Source organism: Rhinolophus sinicus, linkage group LG07, assembly GCF_036562045.2.
Source record: "Rhinolophus sinicus isolate RSC01 linkage group LG07, ASM3656204v1, whole genome shotgun sequence".
Taxonomy (NCBI): Eukaryota; Metazoa; Chordata; class Mammalia; order Chiroptera; family Rhinolophidae; genus Rhinolophus; species Rhinolophus sinicus.
Window position 1 is genome coordinate 119,625,592 of NC_133757.1, and position 19,597 is coordinate 119,645,188.

A 19,597-nucleotide genomic window follows, 5' to 3' on the forward strand; every position below is an offset into this window, starting at 1 on the left:
CTCCACCTGGTTCCAGAGAGCACCTGCCCCGGACCGGGGCCACCTACCAGTCACCTGCCTCCCCGATGGGACACGGGCAGGGACTGTGGCTTTTAAGTTTCTTTCCCCAAATTATCTATGCCCTTGCTGGGCTACGAAGAGGATAAATACATGTAAATATGTGAAATGGATAAGGGAAGGTGTTTAAAATCATTCTAGACACACAGTAAATGTTTAAAAAATGTTTACTGTTACATGCAAAACCCATTTGTGGAATTAAACTAAATTGTCATCCAACATGAGAATAAGTTAAATTGGTGTTTTTCAAACATTTCTGACGCAAATCACAGTAAGAACTAAATTTCCCATCACCATCACCCAGTAAAAGCTCACTTCATGTAATCAAATTAGCTTTCATCGTCTGATACGCGGACTCAGACGTTTTCTACTCCACTTGTTTTTAATGCTGGAGGCGACCTACTGAATTTCTCTCACGGCCCACTGAGAAGTAGACTGTACCCCCCAGGCTGAAACAACCACTGGTGAGTTCCTAACACCCTGCTGCCTCGGAAGGACGCGCTTCAGCCAGAACCTCCACAGCGCAGAGAGCAGTTCTCACGGTGGGTGGGGACCCCCCCGCAGGGTGTGTGTGACTGTGTGACCCACCCCACACAGCTCCGCCCGAGGCCCAGGCAGGTGCCCCCGGATGAGAACAGGCTGCTGAGCGGACCAGGACACTCACAGAAACGGAACAGAGCTAGCGACTTGACTCCAAACCCAAACCTGTCACAACCAAAGGGGCCAGTGTCCTCACACCTATTTCTATTACTTGACTTGCGACTCGTGTCTGAAGGGCCTTGGCTTCATGGCCTCCGTAAGCACCACCTCCACTGAGGACTCAGTCGGTGGAATGGCCCTACCGGTTCCGAGTCACAGCACAGCTTAACCCATGGCCCCTGAGTGACACGTGCAGGTCACGGCGGTCTGCTCTGCTTCACTTGGAATCACCTGTCTTACAGGACAGGAGCCCGAGTGGCATGAATAAGAACACAAGTGAAAGTCTAAACCTGGGGGGGAAAAAAGCAAAGCATCCTACAGGACGAGCACGTTGCTTTCTGCCTGTCACAGCTAGTGCGGTTCCATCTCAGAGGGAAGGGAGGACACGTTTTCCTTTCCTGAAGGAGCAGCAGGACTTCTGAAGGGCTCCGTCACAGCTCTGTTACACAAAACACGTCTTCACCTTGTTCAGAATCTCAATCCCTTACCCAAGGAAAAAGCTCAGGCATGAAATGCAGAGAGCTGCCTGCAATATCCATGAAAAATGACTCAAGTGACATCAAATGCAAACGCTCTTCACAGCTTATTTTTATAGGTAATCACTCATTACATAACAACTTAAGCAAGCGTCACAGAAGCCTCCAGTGTGAGAACTCCGCAGGCATGGCCTGCATCCGTGGCCCCCGCAGCTGTAGCGCCTCTGCGGGTTGGGGGGGGGGGGGTCCCCGCACCAGATGGGCCTTCACATAAGGACGCAAAGCAAAGCATAAAATAGGGCCCCTTTATTTGCATCCAAGTCCGAGTAATGAATGAGGAGACACAAGTTCACTATAAAGAATCAGAATTGAACTGCTTTTACTTATGACACCCTACTTAGAAAAATTTATTTTAAAAGGGTTAGAACTAAACTCTAGGTAATGATATAAGCATGACACTCCAGGAAATACATCCTCTTGGGAAAAAGAAAAAATCTAAGATGCTACTGTTAATAAGTTAATGCCATTAAAATTCTCTATGACTTCAAGAATGGCATTTAATACTCCCTTGGCTTTTTCTCCTTGTTCAAGTGACCAATTTACAGCAAGTCCTCACTTAAGGTTCTTGACAGGTTCTGTGACTTGAATGAAACAACATACAACAAAACCCACTTTACCACATGCTATCTGATATAAACAACAGGTAAGTTCCGCCGCATCTCATCAAGGTTATAACGAAAGGACGTCATATTCGAGGACCTGCCATACCCTCATCAAACAGACATCAGTTAGTTTTAGGTAAACCACAACTGGGATTTCAACATAATAGGTTACAACAACTTCTCTGCTGTTTCTGTGTGTCATAATAATGTACAGTGACAAAAAGCCACAAAAAGCGGAAAAATCAAAGAGTGAGCCCGCTGTGACTCTGTTGCTGGGGTGACTGTGAGGGCAGACCGGACGGAGCAGCAGACACGCTCGTAAGGCCTAGCTGCTCCGGGAGCCCCATCCTGCCTGGCCCCACTCAGCAGCTCTCCTGCTCTATCTAACAGCACAACACCCGCTCTGCGGGCTGAGGACTCCAGCGGGTCAATGCTGAAAGGACACGGATTCTGGACCGAACCTCTTTCAGATCAAGTCCCACCTCGCCCAACTTTGTACTTGATCTCCAAGTAACACCCTGTTTTTTTCTCTTCTCTTAGCTTGGCCCACAGCAATGTGAAATAGAAGATACTAAAAAAAAATAAATACTTGGTGCCTTATCTCCAAAATACTCCAAATTCCACCCACACCAAAAAAGTCCACTGAGAATGTTATCTAAACGTGGACATGTGACTCAAGTACACGGTCTTCAGATGTCTTTACCATATGGTACAGGTAGATCCAAGGTTACATAATTTACACATCTTTTTAGGTATCCCCAGGATACCTTACATTTATTGAGGCTTTGCAATATAGAAGTTACTCTTTCATTTGAGCCTCACTACAGTTCCCAAGAGGTAGCTTGAGATGTCACCCAAAAGTTACACATGAGCAAACGGGGAGACTTGGAAAATACAAGACTTGCTGGTCTTTGGTCTGGAAGTAGAGCATACAGGATTCGACCCAAATTCTTAGCCCTTCCCCCTATTCCATGATGCCTCAAATGCCTAAAGATTTTCTTTAAATATGCAAGTCTGCGCTTCTGAGATTCTTCCAGGGGATAGATAGAAGAAAATTAGTGGTTATTTCTTTCCTTAACAGAACATTAAGGCTTCGAAACCCCTGCCCTACTGTTGGTCCTGCAAGGGCTGAACGCATACCTGAGACTCTTTCTTGCTCCAAGAGCTTAGTGTAAAGATTGAATATCTGTTCCTGGATTTTGCACACAGATCGCTTAATCTTTTCCCTGCGGGTCACCATGTAAGTGAGGTTCCGAACCTAGAATGTAGAGAATAAAGATGCTAAGTAAGCAATACATTTTAACAGTATTTCGGTGCTTTATTTTCTTTACCCGACAGAAAATTGTTCTACAAGGACCTTGAATGACATCTGAAATCAAAATGTACTTGAAACATTTTATTCCTTCTCTGATCTCCTTTGGGCTGCTGACGAGGACCCTACATACACCCCTCCTGGTAGACAGTTAGATTGCAGGGGGCACCTAGAGAACTCCCACAAAAGCCCTGCCTCCTTGGACTCATCCCAGCAAAGAGAAGACCGCTGGTGGCCAAGTCCAGACCTGCCACCTCTTGCCAAAGGACTCTGCTTATCACCCCGCAGGATCTTCTTCCCATGAATTGTAGCATCAAAGGCTTTAGAGCAATTCAGAAGCCTGTACTGCACTGCACTTTATCAAGCATCTTTCTGAAGATAGAACTTAGGTAAGAACAGGGTCAAGGGTTATCAGAGGAGAAGCTCCCTCCCACCACAAAAAATGTCCCTGCACAGTGCCCACTGGTAAACTAAACGGTGACCAAGAACCCAAGTAAACTTTTTCAGCTGGACACTGAACTGCTTGGAGCTAACAGGTAGCTAACATTCCTGCACATGAAGTCTAGGGGCCGTCCTCCCTGCTTTGCTACGGATTTGCTCCATCAAGATCTCAAGTCCAGCTCTCTGTATCCCTGTTTGAAAACCAGACACTGCCCTCTTCCTGACTCATTTGTAAAGAACTGAAAAGACCCAGGTGCTGAGCTCCACTTTGTATCCGCTTTGCATCTGACGTGCATCCACATGTACACGCTAACCAGTGCTAACTAGTCAACATCTGAATTTCCCGTTTTCAAGGCCACCTGTCATCAGTCAACACAGAAAAACTATTTAAACCCCCTTAAACCCTCTGTCCTAAAACCTATTGGTAAACCGGACTAGAAATTCATGGGCCCAAAAACACAAATAAATGCCAAACCAACAGATTTGCAATTCAACCTTTGTTCTGGAAGATGTGGACAAGAACCTCCCAAATCAGCTCAGGGCAGGAGTAAAAAGTGACTGTGTCCCCATCAGCTCCCACATCAGAGACATGACTCCACTCTCCTAGAAACCACAGCTTCTTGATGCTTGGCAATCCCTTCCCCCACCATCTTCCTGGAAACAGAAGTCCCGAACGTCACCAACCTGTTCTTTGGGCGGTGAGGATGGCAACAAGCCGTCCACACCAGACTGCACTTTGGCTTACGACCCGACACCTCCACTCGGCTTTTCTGTCATTTCTGAACCCTAACATGTCCAGTTGTGTTCAAGGCAGTCGCGCTGGCACAAGGACAGGAGGCAGTAAGGTAAGAGGAGCAGCCACACGTCTGCACTGTGGTGCCATTTCCAGCCTGAAGCCGGAACACCAGTCAGGCTTCCCCGGATGCTAACGGATTCACTGACTATTTAAGACCTTCTCAACACTTCTTGATTAAAAAAAAATAATCTTAAGAACTCAGAAGCAAATCACTCTGTCTCAGAGTAAGTGTTATTTTGGTGTCTTCCCTCCTGGTTAAGGCAAGTTCTTTCTTTAAGAGCCTCAGACCCCCAGGCCAGGAAGTAGGTGTCTTCTACAAAAATCCTGACCAACTGGGGATGGAGGTGGCTAACAGGCTATTCTCTCTGATAAATAGTGTTCCACGCTGGGAAGATTACGGGTGAAAGCTCATAAAAGAGGAAAAGGCAAGACTTAGATCCACATCACAGATTCAAAATCTTTGGAAAACAAACAGCACAGTTTTTACGTTAAGACAAGGAATCTGACCTCTGGCAACAGGAAACGGAAACAAAGTCCAGCTCCTACTAGGAGTAGACAGGTCACTGTCCTGTTGTTCATGTCGGATGTAGAGCAGAGATAGACACCTCTCTCTTACTTGAAGTTTTCCTTGGGAATAGAAACTAGGGAAGCCAGAGACCTGAACTTGGTTTATTATTCGAATTTCATTTTTGTAGCTTCAACTACTTCCCTCAGCAAAGGCTGCCACCTGGCTAAGTAGGAAAATCGCACTTTTATTCCCCAGGATCTCTGATGAGCAACATCTAAATACAAGCCCCAAAGGCAGAGGCCGGGATTCATTTTCCGTTGGAATAAATCAGCCCTGAAGGCCCCAGGCCTGGCTGACTGCACTGACTAGTGAGCACCCTGAACCTTACCTCCCTTGCGCACAACACGCTCCTCACAAGACAACTTGTATAGAGCTGAACCCAGGCTCCATCCTGAAAACATACCCGGCCTGGCCCTTCCTGCGACGCGGCTGGACCCAGCTCCCGCCCCCACTGCATCTTCTCCAAACTGCCAGCTCTTGGGAGCACTCTCACCGTGATAAACCGAGTCAGGTTCTCCCCCAAAGCAGTGGCTCCCTAAAACACAGATGGCCAGCTCTATCCCCCGTTTCTGGAGTCAGAGGTGGGGGTCCAAAAATTTGCATGTCTGTTAAGGTTACAGGTACTGTGGCTGCTGGTCTGGGACCCTACTCTGAGAACCACTGCCCTCAGGAATCCAGCAGTGGTTTCCAGGGTTTTCTGGACTCCCAAACATTGTATGCCAACACGGATGCTTAACACTGCTTCTTGTTCAGGGACAACTGAAGCCTATACCCAATGTCCAAAGTGACCATTCCACAGTGTTGAGTAGGACCAGCCCCCAGGACATGGCCGTTTGGCTGCCCCAGCCAGAATGCAGGGGCAGCATGTTTACTGCGTCCTTTAAAGGACAACATTTAGGAGAAGAAAATCCCGCCAGACTTGAAGTGGCTTGGGGAACGTGACATAGTCACCTGACACATATCAGCAATCGTTCTTCTTAAAGGTGTGGGTTTCCAAACCCTCCTGAAATCTATTTCTGTCACCTAATTTTCCGGTCCAGAACTGGTCCCCAGGTGTGCCATGCCCCAAGGTGTGTATTTGCAGTAAAGAGCAATTACCGTTCATCGGCTGTTTGCCTTTCTAATGACGGCTGCCCGCATGTTTAGAAGCCCACACACCTGACTACTGTCCCAGGTGCTGGCTGACTGCGTACCTGCGCTGAAGTACTCATGTGTGAAGTAGGCAGAGCTCTAAGACGACTGAAAAACAAAGTATTCATTTATCATTTGCTCTTAATGTCACCCCTGCCCTGATATGCCTTTGGCCCGATACGCTTACTGTTTATAATTATGAAGAACCGTGAAGTTCTCTGGGCCGCGGCAAAGATTTCAATTTTTTAAAACCTCTGCCATCACAGGCCTCATGGCAAATTTTGGAAAACATATTTTTCATTATAATAAGCCCCTTTTAAACTGACACTAAATACCCTAAAATCTCTTTGGCTCTTTAATAAAGGAAATGTAAGTAATGCCACACACACACACACACAAATCCTGATTTATTCCCTGTTCATACATAATTGGCATCATTGTACTTAAAAAGCAACAAATGTTTAGAATTTAATTGTAAGTGTATGTTAATCTGAGTAACTGAAGTACAGAAAAGAGTTAGTACACCACAGCATTTTCTACACTTTTATTTTGTGGTGATTGTGAGACAAACACAGTCCAAACATTAGACTTCTGTCCTCCCTCCTGAGGACTATCTGACTCCACATGCACCCCGGGTACAGCAGCTGCCGGGCTGGGACAACGGCTCCTCGCCAGGATTCGTGTATTCTCTCTCTCTCTCACACACACACACACACACACACACACACACACACACACACACACACACACACACACACACACACTCACACACACACACACAGACGGGGGTGAGGATGGGGAGGGGGGCGAGGTCGTCTTCACACTCACCAGCAGGGGGCGTGCGGGAGCGCGAGCACCTCAGCCTCCTCCCGCGCCTGCCGCGCCAGAATCCGGAATCCTAACCTGGTCCGGCCGGAAGGGGCGTCACAACAAGCTGCCCTGGGTCAGGGGTTGAGAGGGTCTCTAAAGTGCCCCTGCAATCACTTTCACTTCTGTGCCACCTCTAGCAGGGCCGTACAGGTCTCTGTGAGACCTGGATCTTCTGGTTCAGTACTTCTTCGATTTATCCCTATTCTTTGTCTACACTCGCATTTCAAATTATCTATGAATAGTCAGTCTCTCCCAGGCAGATCTATCACTGCGGGCCAGCTAACAAGTTAGCTGCTTGGGGGAGATGGGTTAACCATTTCAGGCCAAGCAGGTCTGCCTTTCAGTGTCGGCTGCTCCAGGCAGGAAGCCTCGGTCCAGCTCCTGTGCACTAATAAATTTAATCAGCCTGGGAGCTGACGCAGAAGGTGCTGAGGCGCATCCCCAATTAGAGGCCTCAGTCAGAAACTACCTGCAGGGGCGGGGGGCCCTCGGGAGAGGAGAGCCTATGCCTAATTATTCCTGTAGCAGGAAGAAGTCCAACCTGGGACTCCGAATGGAACGGACTGGGGGAGGCACAAAGCAGCAACAGCTAAAGCGCCATGGTGGCTCCAGGCAGCTAAGCCTGTAGTGTGAGAGCAGAGTGTGCAGCGGTACTGGGGCACCTCCGACAGATGGGGGGCCCCTGTGCACCAAGACCCCAACCCCACACCCGCACAGGGACATACAACACACATGGACACACACACACACACACGAAACACACACAGCCTCAGTGATGACTTAGCACCTTACTGCCAGGAGTGTTCTGTGACAGACACGCACACACACACAGCAGCACCCACAGCCTGCCCTGCTCCGTGACAGTTCTGGGGACGCCCCTGTGAATTAGCCAAGGACGAAGGGAGGCCAGAGAGGCAGCGCTCAGCCCTCCCCAGTGAGCCCATCACCAGCACCTAGTGTCTCCCCAGGTTGAACAAGAGCTCTTCCTACATCTGTCCGCCTCCTCCATTCACTGAATCCATTCTGTTTGTCTAACTCAGTTTGTGAACAATTCTGAGCCAATCCCTTGGTCATTTTCCTGGGGTTTAGTTCCCTCTGGCTCTAGAATGAAGAGGGGGAGACACCACCGTGTGATCTCGCAGAGGGACATTAAGGATTAATGGGAAAGCGTTTAAATACCAGCCAGAGAAGCTCCCCTTCCACTCTGTGGCCGTCTTGCACGTACGTACAATGAGTCTACCAGCCCATAAATATACTGAACCAATGAACCTCATGCTGCGTATGTACAGGATCTGCAAGTAAGTGAACCAGCCACCGCTCCTTGCTCTGGGCAAGCGGTGGCCTCTGTACAATCTTCTTCTCTAAGTCACTACAAAGTGTCAGTGTCAATCATTACCCTCTCCAGGTCCTGCCGCAGGTGCGTGAACAGCCGCAGCCTCCTAAACAAGACATCCTGCTCCCGCTTCGCTAGATTGTCCTCTTCATCTTTCTTTGGAGTGATAAGGGGCTTGTTGAAGTTGACCTTCCTCTTCAGCTTCCAGTACTGGTACAGGAAGTCGACCACCTCCTCGGGCAGCCGCAGGGCCCTGGCCACGTCCAGCAGGTTGACGAATGTGTAGAACTCGTCCTCCAGCTGCTGCAGCTTCTGCTTCCGGACGCTCACCCGGTGCGCCTCTTCCTGATTCTGCTCGAGGCTGGCAAAGGGCTCCAGTGGATCCCGGGGGGAGCCCTCAGGGGCCCCGTTCTCCTGAGCGGCCCCCTCCCCGAGGCTCTCCTCGGGTTTCCTGTGGGAGCTGTGCTTCGGGCAGTAGGACTTGAACTTGACTTCGTCATTCTCCGCCAAGATGGTCTTCATCTCCAGGCCCCGGTCGAAAGCACAGGTCACATGGAAGGCTGTGCGGCAGTTCTTCACAGAGCACTGGTAAGAACACGCGGAGAACAAGAGGAAAGAGATTACAGGTGACAGTGACCGGCCCCCTGGGTGCCAGGTACCCCCCGTACACACACACACGTACACACACAAAGGAGCCACACTGCAAAGCCTGTGATGACAGTTCCACCTGCATTAACCCTGGCAGGTCCAGTCAGTTTTCACGTAAGGTAAGGCTTGGGAGTTAAGGGAACTCTGTAAGTGAAAGGTTTCGTAAGCCAAACGTAACTCTGAGAAAAGGAACTCATCCCCACCGCCTCTTCCAGCAGACACAACCACACCAACGGCATGTGCAGATGAAGGTGGCTGGCACTCAGCACTCAGAACAGTAGGTGCCCCGTGTGCAGAACATGTATATATACACTGAAGCGTCCGTTTGTGTTTTCTTTAAATCTGAGTTTTTTGTATAACAAGCCAGAATTCTGATTAACAATTTCCTCAGGAAGAATGCCTGCTAGTCAGTTTTTAAGGGAATCTGAACCCTCACCTCACCCCCAGTCAGGCAGAGACCCGGCACAGTTGGGACAGTGAGTGACACGTTTCCTCCAAGCTGCTCGAGATGAGGAGGGCAAATAAAAACTCCCGAAGAGTAAACAGGACGGGAGCCAAGGAGAAGTGAGCCCAGGAAGGACGAGGAGGTCTCCGCACCCATGAGGCACCGGTGCAGAAGCTCCTGGGCAGTGCAGGTGGCGCTGAGACCCACGTGTGCCCCGCCTGGCGCACCTGGGACTGACTGCAGTGACTGCAGTGACAGCAGACCCAAGAGGGACCCACTTCCTGCAGGTCAGGGAGGTCGCCCAGAGGCCAGGCACCGTCTGGCGGTGCCTTCCGTCCCTGGTGACAGACGCGCGCGCACACACTCTCTCTCTCTCTCTCTCTCTCTCTCTCTCTCTCTCTCTCTCTGCCTCCTCAGGGCTACAATTTAATGCCTCGATCCAGACGGCGAGCCAGTGGCCTGGCAGGAGGAAAGTGATTAACTTCCCCCCGTCTGATCTCGCTGGGCGAAGCCCTGGAAGAGGCTCCTGGTGGTGACTGAAGCCAGGCCTTAAAAGCAACATTGTGCTGTGTGAGGCCAAGTGATCGCGGACTCGCCAGGGCTGTAAAGAGGCAGAACCTGTGGCCCCGGGCCAGCTGAAACCTCACGTCATTCAGCAGACCCTGCATCCACCACCACGAGTGGCTGAGGATGAAGCTGGGCCTTTTATCCCTAGTCAGGTCAGTATTTAAGAGGTGCCTGCCTGCCAGTCATGGTTTCTTCCATTATAAAGTCTCTTACTCACGAGAGCAGAAAATCCAGCTCCCTTCACCATCTCCTCATTACCAACACTTAAAGCACAAGAACTAACAGAAATCTGTAATCTCAGCTATAAATAACCTCATTTCCAAGAAATGTGTGAGATCGCTTGAGTGGCAGCCACACACGTACACACACACACGTACACACCTGGCCACTGTCATTTCCACACAGAGCTCCTCCCTCCTAGCACGCAGCCAAGGGGGACGCGGAAGTGGGAGCTCAGGAGGAGACACTGTGTGTCTGGCTGAAACTACACTTAACCCAGGCGCTCCAGCCGTGAGAAGGGCCGGGCTGAGGCCGAATGTTTGCACAGGACTTTGTAAAGATGCCAAATGGCCTTCCTTTGGGTTTTCCGATTCAGGTTGACTCAGCAAACAGATGTTACAGCAACGTCAACCAGAGCCTTCACAGCTGCAGACATTTCAGAGAGGAATTCTTTAATAAAATCAGTCCGTTCTGTGAAGATATGAAAAATCATCAACCTTCCTTCCTTGGCCTCTTCTCTTTCAAATTAATGTTCTGGGGAAAAGGTCAACGGCAACAAGAGTCATTTACCGGCTCTCCTCAAAAAGGAAACAAAGATCCTGTTTGCCCAGGACTGGTGTGCTGGGGAAAGGGCACAAAATCTGCCCTCAAAAGAACATCAGGTAACGTGGACAAAAATTCACATGGGTATGTACACACATGTGCACGCGGCTTTAGAAAAGGTCTCCTCCGTTCTCTCCCAATACAACGCTCAGGCCAGAGGTTTCTGTCATGTTTTAGTTTTAAGCAGATTCTCTTCACATACACAAGTCTGCACTATTCTCAAGGTCCACAGCCAAATCCCAACAGCTGTTTCATGCCTCACCCTCTATTTGTCACATTCTGGATTCTTGAACCCCAGTGGCAGGAAAGCAGAACTACTTGGCATATAAAATGAAAAAATTTTAAAACCACCAGTCAGCAGGTATCTTAATGAAAGAAAATATTGATCCGCCAAAATACAAACTGGTTTACCAAATGAGGTCATGTCTTTAAAACCTATGACTGGCAAGTGTAACCAAGCTCCTGGAGTGTGTCTGTGCCGAGCTATTGCCGTTTTCTTCCTCAAGACAGAGGCCACCCCAAAACGGCACCTCAGCTCCAGTGTGACGGGGAGCCTGAGGGAGAACCCATGGCCCGAAGCTGGTACCTCCCGGAAGAGCCAAACTGACCGTTAGGGTCAATGTCAGCCACACACGGGTGGCATTTGCAGACCTTGGTGTAACAGCATTTCAGGCCTCTTGAGTCATAACTATCTAGGGATGCCAATAATGGGAGGCCCAGAAATTAACTTCTCAAGTAGTTTCAGACAACATGAAAAAATAGATAGCATGCCATCTATATTTTCTCCTAAATTCTATCTAAAGATTTTCTACATCTGTGTGTGGACAAAGAAAATGCAGGCAAAAGTATACATACAAGCTACACACACACACACACACACACACACACACACACACACACACGAACCAGATATCCAGACTGTATTCAGATAACAGCTCCTGCAGATCGCACTGGGTGCAGCCCCTCGGGGGCTTGGTGCACCAAGGAGCCTGTTTTACCAGATGCAAAAGCATCAGCACGCCAAGTGACGTCACACAGTGTACACCTAAGGCATGACGCCCCATGTGCACGCTCGGAAACCAGCAGTGTCGGGGCAGCCAGAGGCAGGTCTGCTAATCCACCCAGCAAACAGGTGAGAGGGGGGGCGACCCTCCAGTGTCAAGACTGGTTCTTCCCCAGAGGTGCCTGCCTGTGGAAAGATGCCAGGCTGAGAGCAGAAAAGAAGCAGAGACAAACTGGGACTTTCTCGTAGCTCCTGCGGATTCCGACTTGCCCTGTGATTGCTAAAGCTGGGGTTCTGGGTACACAGGGAACAACCCACCACCAAAGGGGTTCGTACCAGCTGGAGTCATTCCCCAGCAACCTTGTAAAAGCTGTGAGACCGTGGTCCTGCTTCCTGGATTCTAGTCCCATCTCCAAGTCCTCCGCTAGTTCACAGAGCCCTCCCCGTCCTGCTCCCCGCAATGCAGGGAAGGGAGATGAAGGCATTGGGACTAAGCCGATTACCTGGATAGAGGCCCCAAACTTCTCGTTGCAGAGGCTGCACACCAGCGCCCAGCGACTGCTGGGAATGTGAGACACCTTTGTGATGGGCTCCATCTTCTCCGGGCTGCCAATGCTCACCTGGAGACCCAAGACATGGAAGACAGGGTGTGAGAGCCGTCAGGCCGACAGAGGCTGCACGCAGGGGCGGAAGCGTAAAGCTCCGTCACTGTCCTGTACTCCTCCCACCAGACGGTGGCAGGGAGACCCGATCTCCTAGCACAGCAAACCACTATGCTCAAGCATCAGACCAGCGAGGAACAGCTTGGGGCCAGCTGCAGGCGGGCCCAGAGCCCGGTCCCCAGGCCCACTCCCTTCACACGCCCAGGAAGCCACCTGACATAGATTCCCTCTTTATAAGCAAATGTTCACTTCTAGCCTGAGTGACAGCGAAATGCATACATATCAGAACAAGGCAATCGACGGCACCTCTGGCCCACAACGCAGTGGTCAGGACTGAAAAGCCATCTTAAATGTATTAAAATAGGTTGTCTACAATGGAGTAAGGCAACATAAACTGAGTTTAATATCTCCGGCACTAAAAAAAAGCCATTCTCTTCAATCCAGAAAGATTACTGCATTCGAAGGAAAACTACCAAGATAAGCTCTCCATGTGTGTGGCCTGGGTCCCTGAATTGGATCCCTGTTAGTACCAAACCACGAGAGCCGGAGCTACCAAGACCCAAGGCAAGCCGCCACGAACCTGAACCATCCGCAGGTAATTTGGAAAGTACACCAAAAGATCACACACCAAAAAAATGCAGGAATTTGAATCACAAACGATATTCTCATAGTGAGCCATGCAAATTAGTCAAGGTCTGGGACTTGAAATAAATTAGACCAGACCTGAAATTTGAAAGGCTGAGGCTAAGGAGAATTTTAATAAAAATCACAAGAATGTGACTGAGAGCAGTGACTCTCTAACCACGGTGGTGTCGTGTCCAGCTTCCCAGGCACAGGATTTACAGTCAGTCCCGGGGAAGGACACAGCCGCAGCCAGGCCATACCCATGAAGCCACCGGGCTGCCCGGAGCATGCGTCTGCAGCGGCACGGTGAGCTGCGCCAGATATCTGAAGCGAAGGCTGAACACCACCAACCGAGAGTCCAACTCACTCCTGCTTCCAGCTAACATTTCCACGAATTTACATGCCACGACACGATGACAGTGTGGACATCCAGGTTAAGGGGGAAAAATGGGGAGCAATTAAAAGGTGTCTTTCTCCTCATCTGCTACAAGTACCCCTCCTTATGAGTGGCTCCCCACCACACCACACCCCGAGCCAAAAGCCAGGAGCTCCTGAGCTAAGCTACTGTTAAGAAGCACACCTACCTCGGGGATCCACAGAGCACAGCTGACATGGACCCACTTGGTCCCGCTGCGTGTGGGCTTCATGGCACCGCCTTTCTTGGGACACAGCAAACACTTTGGCTGAACCCCCAGGGCACACGTCCGGCACAGCCAGCTGCCCTCTGGGACCTTGAGGATTCCGTAACAAGCCTGCAAAGCCCCAGCAACACCCCCCAAGGAAAAGAGAGAAAGAAAAAAGATTCATTTTTCCCATTATATCTATTAATTTTAAAAAACCAAAAAAGATTTTAACAGACGAGCAAAACAGAGGCACCCCCACGTCCAGCTGGCCGGGACCCTCTCCCCAGAAGCCCAGGGTGTCTGAGATCTGCGGACACAGTGCACACTTATTTACCACAGGCTGGCTCTGAAAACTACTTGAGGACAGAAAGGTTTGCAAACAATCTGCTTGGCCGTGTTGCAGCAGACACCCATCCACACTAACTTACTAAATTCCGAGTAGTAAATCCTCAAAGCACACCAGGGGCTAAGTGGGGAAGCTGGTCCTCCCTGCTTTCTCATGTGGGTGGGATACAAAGTGAGGAAAAAGCACAAAGCAGCTGAGAGTCTCCAAACCTATTAAAAGAGATGGTGATGGAAACAGAAGCGAACTAGGAGCATCCTCATTCCCCAGGCTGAGCAAACGCTACTGACTAGACCCCAGCGCTCTCCCAAGTGAACAACACACAGGCACAGAAAAGTGAGGCTTTTTAGACAAAAAGAATTTGGTCCTTTTAGCTGATACTTAAAACAAAGCCTGCTTTTGGCACAAGATGACAAAATTACACAAGACAGCAAAACTGCAAAATCAAGGCTTTTACAACTAAAGTCACTAAGATGGTTCAAAGAAAAAAAAAAGGCAAATAAATGTTAAGTGAAGAAACAAAACCACGGGTACCAGGAGCACATTCAGAGGCTTCTAAAAACACCAGACTGTTCACAACTTTATCCTTAAGTGAACTACAAGTCAGGAAGTCGAGAGACACAGTAGCATAGCTGCGATTCCCCAGACAGGAAAAACACAGCCGCTGTGCAATCTGAATACCCAGGACACAGAAAAGAAGGCACAGGGATGAGAGCGGAGCTCAGTAACAAGGATTGGAGCTTAGCAGCGCTTGTCATGCCATGAATGAGCGACTGTCAACACAGATGTACCGGGAAAAAAAATGTTAACAGAGCTAAATGATACTATTAGGGTTTCCAATACTAAAAGGTTTCTATCAGGCATTCTAGGGAAAGTCACATTTGAAGAGAGAATTTTTTTACGGGAAAAGCAAGTCTAAACAAAATTAAAAGATTAAACAAAGTATGCCTGAAAGTCAAGCCATGAAGAACATCTCAGAAGAAAAATGAACCACAAGGAAATGTGAAGGAAAATAGAGAAAGTGGTAAATAGCAGAAAGAACATAAGACCAGTCACGGGGGTAGGAAAGGGGGCTCGGAGACCCCAAATTTCAGTTCCGACTCTGCCACTAACCCTAGTGGGATCTTGAACAGCCCATCCTGACATCGGTGAATTAATTTATAAAACAGGGGCTTTCAGTACTTTTCAAGCAGAATTTTTTTTTTTTTTCAACCAAAATTTTTCTGAGGAAAAAAAAGGAAAATAGCAGGAAAAATCTGAAACGCCATCCAAGGTAATAGCGCCAGGAACAACAAAAAGCAACCATGGTAGTGTTGCCTATTTTCTGCACACAACAAAACCACTACAGGAATTCTCAATTATCCCAAGGAAACTTCCTAGACAATCTGAAAACCCAGAGCTCCAAGAGGGTCTCTGACGTGACTGAAGCAAGCGTGTCTCACAGCTTCTCATCAGGATGAACTGGGACAGGACCACAGCTGGTAAAGTCTTCAGGCAGAGAAGCCAAAAGGCAGACATACGATAATCAAAGAACTTCAGAGAGCAAACTAGATTCTTCCTCCCGAGGTCACCTGAGCAACACCCACACAAGTCTCAGCTAGTCTGACATCTCAGCAGCAACAGGTGATTTCAAAGGAAGGATCTCAGAAAGGACCTGAGTGTCTGCAAACGTGTGTCCCCACAGAAACCCAAATTATTTCATTATCCCATTAAAAGGTAAATAAAAGAGGTAAAGAGAGACTGAGATTGCCACAAGCTTTTCAATTACGCCCATCCTCACTCAAGTCTAAGGATTTACCTTTTCACGGAAGGTAGCAACCACCAAATGCCACCGGCATCGGGGAGGACAGGAAATCACCTTCCAGGAAAGGGGCCTGGGCCTCTTTCCTTTTCTTGAACAGCTCAGTTTGTATACTAACACATGTTAGCAAAGGTTATGGGTTGAGTTGCATCCCAAAAAGATACGTTAGAGTCCCAACCCAGTACCTCAGAGTGTAGCCTTATTTGGTTTCCAATGTTCTTAACACCTGAACTCAGGTATTGGGGCAGGGCAGAGGGGGCGCATACCCTCTCCGAGGGAGCCCGGCCCTGCCGAACCCCTGCTCTGAGACTTCTAGTCTCCAGAATTGCAAGACAATACTTTTCTATTATTTTAAGGCACCCAGTTTGTGGTACGTTGTTATGGCCGCCCTAGGAAACTAATCCAGTAAACTTAACCACCTTGTCAAGAGTTTTTTTGTTTGTTTGTTTTTTTGTTTTTAGACTGGGTCAGGGGCACATTTGTTTACATCACTCAGGTCAGCGGGACAATGGCCCCACCTGGAGGGAGGCCCTGGCGGAAGCCGGGCTCAGGCCCCAGGGGGCTCCTTTCTGGGCCTCACTGCCACATACCTGATGCACGCAGATGTTGCATTTGTCACAGAACACCATCTCATTGCCGTCCTCACCGTCAGGCGACTGGCAGACGTCGCACACGACGTCCTCGTCATACTCAATGCCCAGGCCCTCTTCCGTCTCGATGGCGTGGTTCATGTTGTCATAGCATCGCTGCTCGAACTCCTCCAGGACGCGCTCCATGGTGAACTCGTCCAGCTCAGGCATTCCTGAGGGGACACGCCACACGCCCGCTTCAACCAACCCGTGTCACTGGATGTTATCAGACAGCATCCGAATTCTTGTATTTATAAATAACGGACAATGAATAAATAGTACTACAAATAAATCGACCCTGAGAGCCCCAAGTATTTTCTACTTAATGCCTCTCAGACACTTCCAAGAAAGGATCTTGGAATTAAAAGGCAGAAAGAGTCTTTCACACAAGAGTCTGTTCCTTAGGGTCAGGCACTGAGGATGCAGTGTTGTTAGGAGAAAAGCAAAGCTAAACACCAGCATGTTCAAGGTGTTAAATACACACATGGTTCAACTGTCATTTCATTACAGTGTTACACATAACAATGAACATGGAAGGGACTTCAAATTCACGACCCCCTATCATAATTTGGGTGTTTTCTGGAAAACATTCCTTACTCGCTGCTTAAAATGGTGCCCTGAAGACAGATTCCACTGTGAGCATTCTAATGTTTTTAACCGGTTTATCCCTCCTGACCCTCTGAACTTCCTAAGCTGAGAGGCACAGTTAATCAGACACATAAAAGGCCAAAACACAAGGAATGTCTGAAGCAAAGGAGACAGCTCATTGTGAATCAAATAAGATGCATTCTTATGCAAGAATGACCAAAAATACATTTCCAGTGGTTGCAGTGGTTATAGCCAGGGGTGGGATGAGACTTCTATTTTCTCCACTGTGGACATAGTCCAAACTTCCTACAATGGAAATACTCATACAGAAAGAAAAAGAAAAAAAAAAACAGGTTGTAAAAAATATTCAGACAGAACACCAAGTGGTAATAAACAGCAAAACTGTCATTAGAGCTGACAATGACTTTTTGTGCATTATTGTAAATTTAAAACCATCAAACTAACATTTCTCAGGTTTGTACAAAATGCGAGAACATGTTAGAGCTCACACTGATAAGCCTTAAGCACATATTCAAAAAAGCCACCTATCATTGGAAACCGTCTTTAATTTTGAGACAGTTTCTGTGTGGCCAGGCACTTTCATCTCAATTCCTCCGACCAGCTTTGAAAACACCACTAGCTTTGAAGATACAATCTTGTGCCCTCTGATTTTTACCATTAAAAAGACCAATAAAAGCATGTGTTCAATTTATGCTACACAACTTCGTGACTTATCGCAGCACAGTCCTTGGCACTGCCTTTCGACCTGATGAGTTAGCCCAGGACTCACTCCTAAGTCACCCAAAAGGGGTGCGCCTCGGACGGCACTCTCTGCCTTAGCACAGGACACCGTCAGGCAAAGGCGTTCCCTGCTCTTTACAAGGCACAACTTTCTCGTGTATGAACCCAACAAGGCATTCCGTTCCAAGAGAGCTCTGAAAACTTAGAGCAGACTCTGTAACACAACTCCACTCTTGCTAACATTCTGGCCACTAACATTTAAAGCAAGACCACAAGGGCGGAAATCTACTTGGTCTGTCAAACTACCTCAGTCCTCAGACAAGAAAATAATTTTGCCAGCTCAGTCCACACTTTCATTCCCATTCCACAGGCTGGGGGCACTGCAGCCACAGGCACCTAGCGTGTGCCAGGCCCTGTGCCAGGCTCGTACTGACATGACACAAAACCACAGGCTCGGCCCTCAGGCCTTTGAAACCCACCAGCAAACGTTTCATAGACACTTCCTATGTGCTAGACTAAACAGGTGGCCTGTGCCCCCTCTCCTCACCCTGGGCACAAGCACAAATGCTCAGGAGCCCGTGCGGTCCCTCGCAGCGAGTCCAGCCCAGACCTCAAGGTCTTGCTCAGCAGGACACCTCAGGCCCCTGAGCAATCAGCAGTGCACGAGGATGAAGCCTGTGTGCAGCCCCGTCTCAGCCCCAGGAGATGCAAGAACATGAGCTGCAGAAGCGCCGGCCTCTCTGCACAAACGAGTGACGCCCAGAAGTGGGATGCCCACGGGAAGAGCACACAGCTTGGGGGGCTTCACAGGAGAGCTAGGGCACAGAGAAACGGGGAAGAGGAAAGCACTCCAGGCCTGCAGCAGGGCTCCAGGGGAATCACTGAGGTGAAAACGCAAGCAGCGTGTTTAGCAAACGGTGAGCCTGGCTGGAGTGGACGTTCCTGTGAGAAGCAGCAGGCCACAGCCGACAGCAGGAAAAGGACAGCACCATCCTGTGGCCTTGGAAGTCACTCTGTTTCTTGGGCTTCAGTTCCCTTGAGGTAAATAAGATCAGGGCAGGAACAGGAATCCTGCTTCCACGGCCGGGGGGCAGTACATCCCTCATCGACCCCGCCACTCTCTCCCATCAACCACCACAGACCACGAGTCCAGCTCAACACGCCTGCCCCCGCCAGACAAGCTGTCTGCAAAAGGAGGCCGTGACAGACTGAGCGACGGAATGAGGCGCAGGCTGCACTGGGCGAGGGGAGCTTCCACTGCTCACCTGCGTGCCTCCAATTCTTCCCTAGTCTCCATTAGTTAATACAGTAATAGAGCCCACGGCCTCTCACCCATCTCCTTAAACTCCTCGTTGGTCAGCTCCAGCCATGCAGTGTCCATGTCGTTGAGGTCGTAACGACACACACTGTCGGCCAGCGTCCGGATGTCCACGTAGCCCAGCTCTGGAGGCTCGGAGCCTGAGGAGACGATGTATTTCTTGGGCCTGATGAACATGAGGGATTTCTCTTCAGACACGACCCTAGTTAACAAGAAAACAGGCAGCCAGCTTACCCTTTCTGCCACATAAAGAAGGAAGTCCGTCAAAAGGCCCCAAATGAGCCTCCACCCCCAAAACCCAGGTCATCGCCAGGTGACTAGGCTTAAACACTATAATGTCACTACTAATAAAAACTAACTGGGAATCCTTACAGCACTCAAAATGGAATAAGAAAGAGATACAAGCGAAAACAATGCCGAAGTCTTCAAAACTAGCTG

At 49.1% G+C, this 19,597-nt stretch overlaps 1 protein-coding gene across 9 annotated transcripts in view; it reads right to left on the reverse strand.

Moving 5' to 3' along the window:
- Positions 1–19,597, reverse strand: part of JADE1 (jade family PHD finger 1) — a 147,481-nt gene that overhangs the window by 4,106 nt on the left and 123,778 nt on the right. For all 9 annotated transcript variants that reach the window (XM_019749014.2, XM_074338532.1, XM_019749011.2 and 6 more), the window contains 6 exons: positions 19,174–19,361; positions 16,474–16,685; positions 13,701–13,868; positions 12,334–12,450; positions 8,409–8,930; positions 3,035–3,152 (listed from right to left, as the gene is read on the reverse strand). In XM_019749014.2, coding sequence (XP_019604573.1) covers positions 3,035–3,152; positions 8,409–8,930; positions 12,334–12,450; positions 13,701–13,868; positions 16,474–16,685; positions 19,174–19,361 — 1,325 coding nt within the window. The remainder of the gene's footprint in view (positions 1–3,034; positions 3,153–8,408; positions 8,931–12,333; positions 12,451–13,700; positions 13,869–16,473; positions 16,686–19,173; positions 19,362–19,597) is intronic.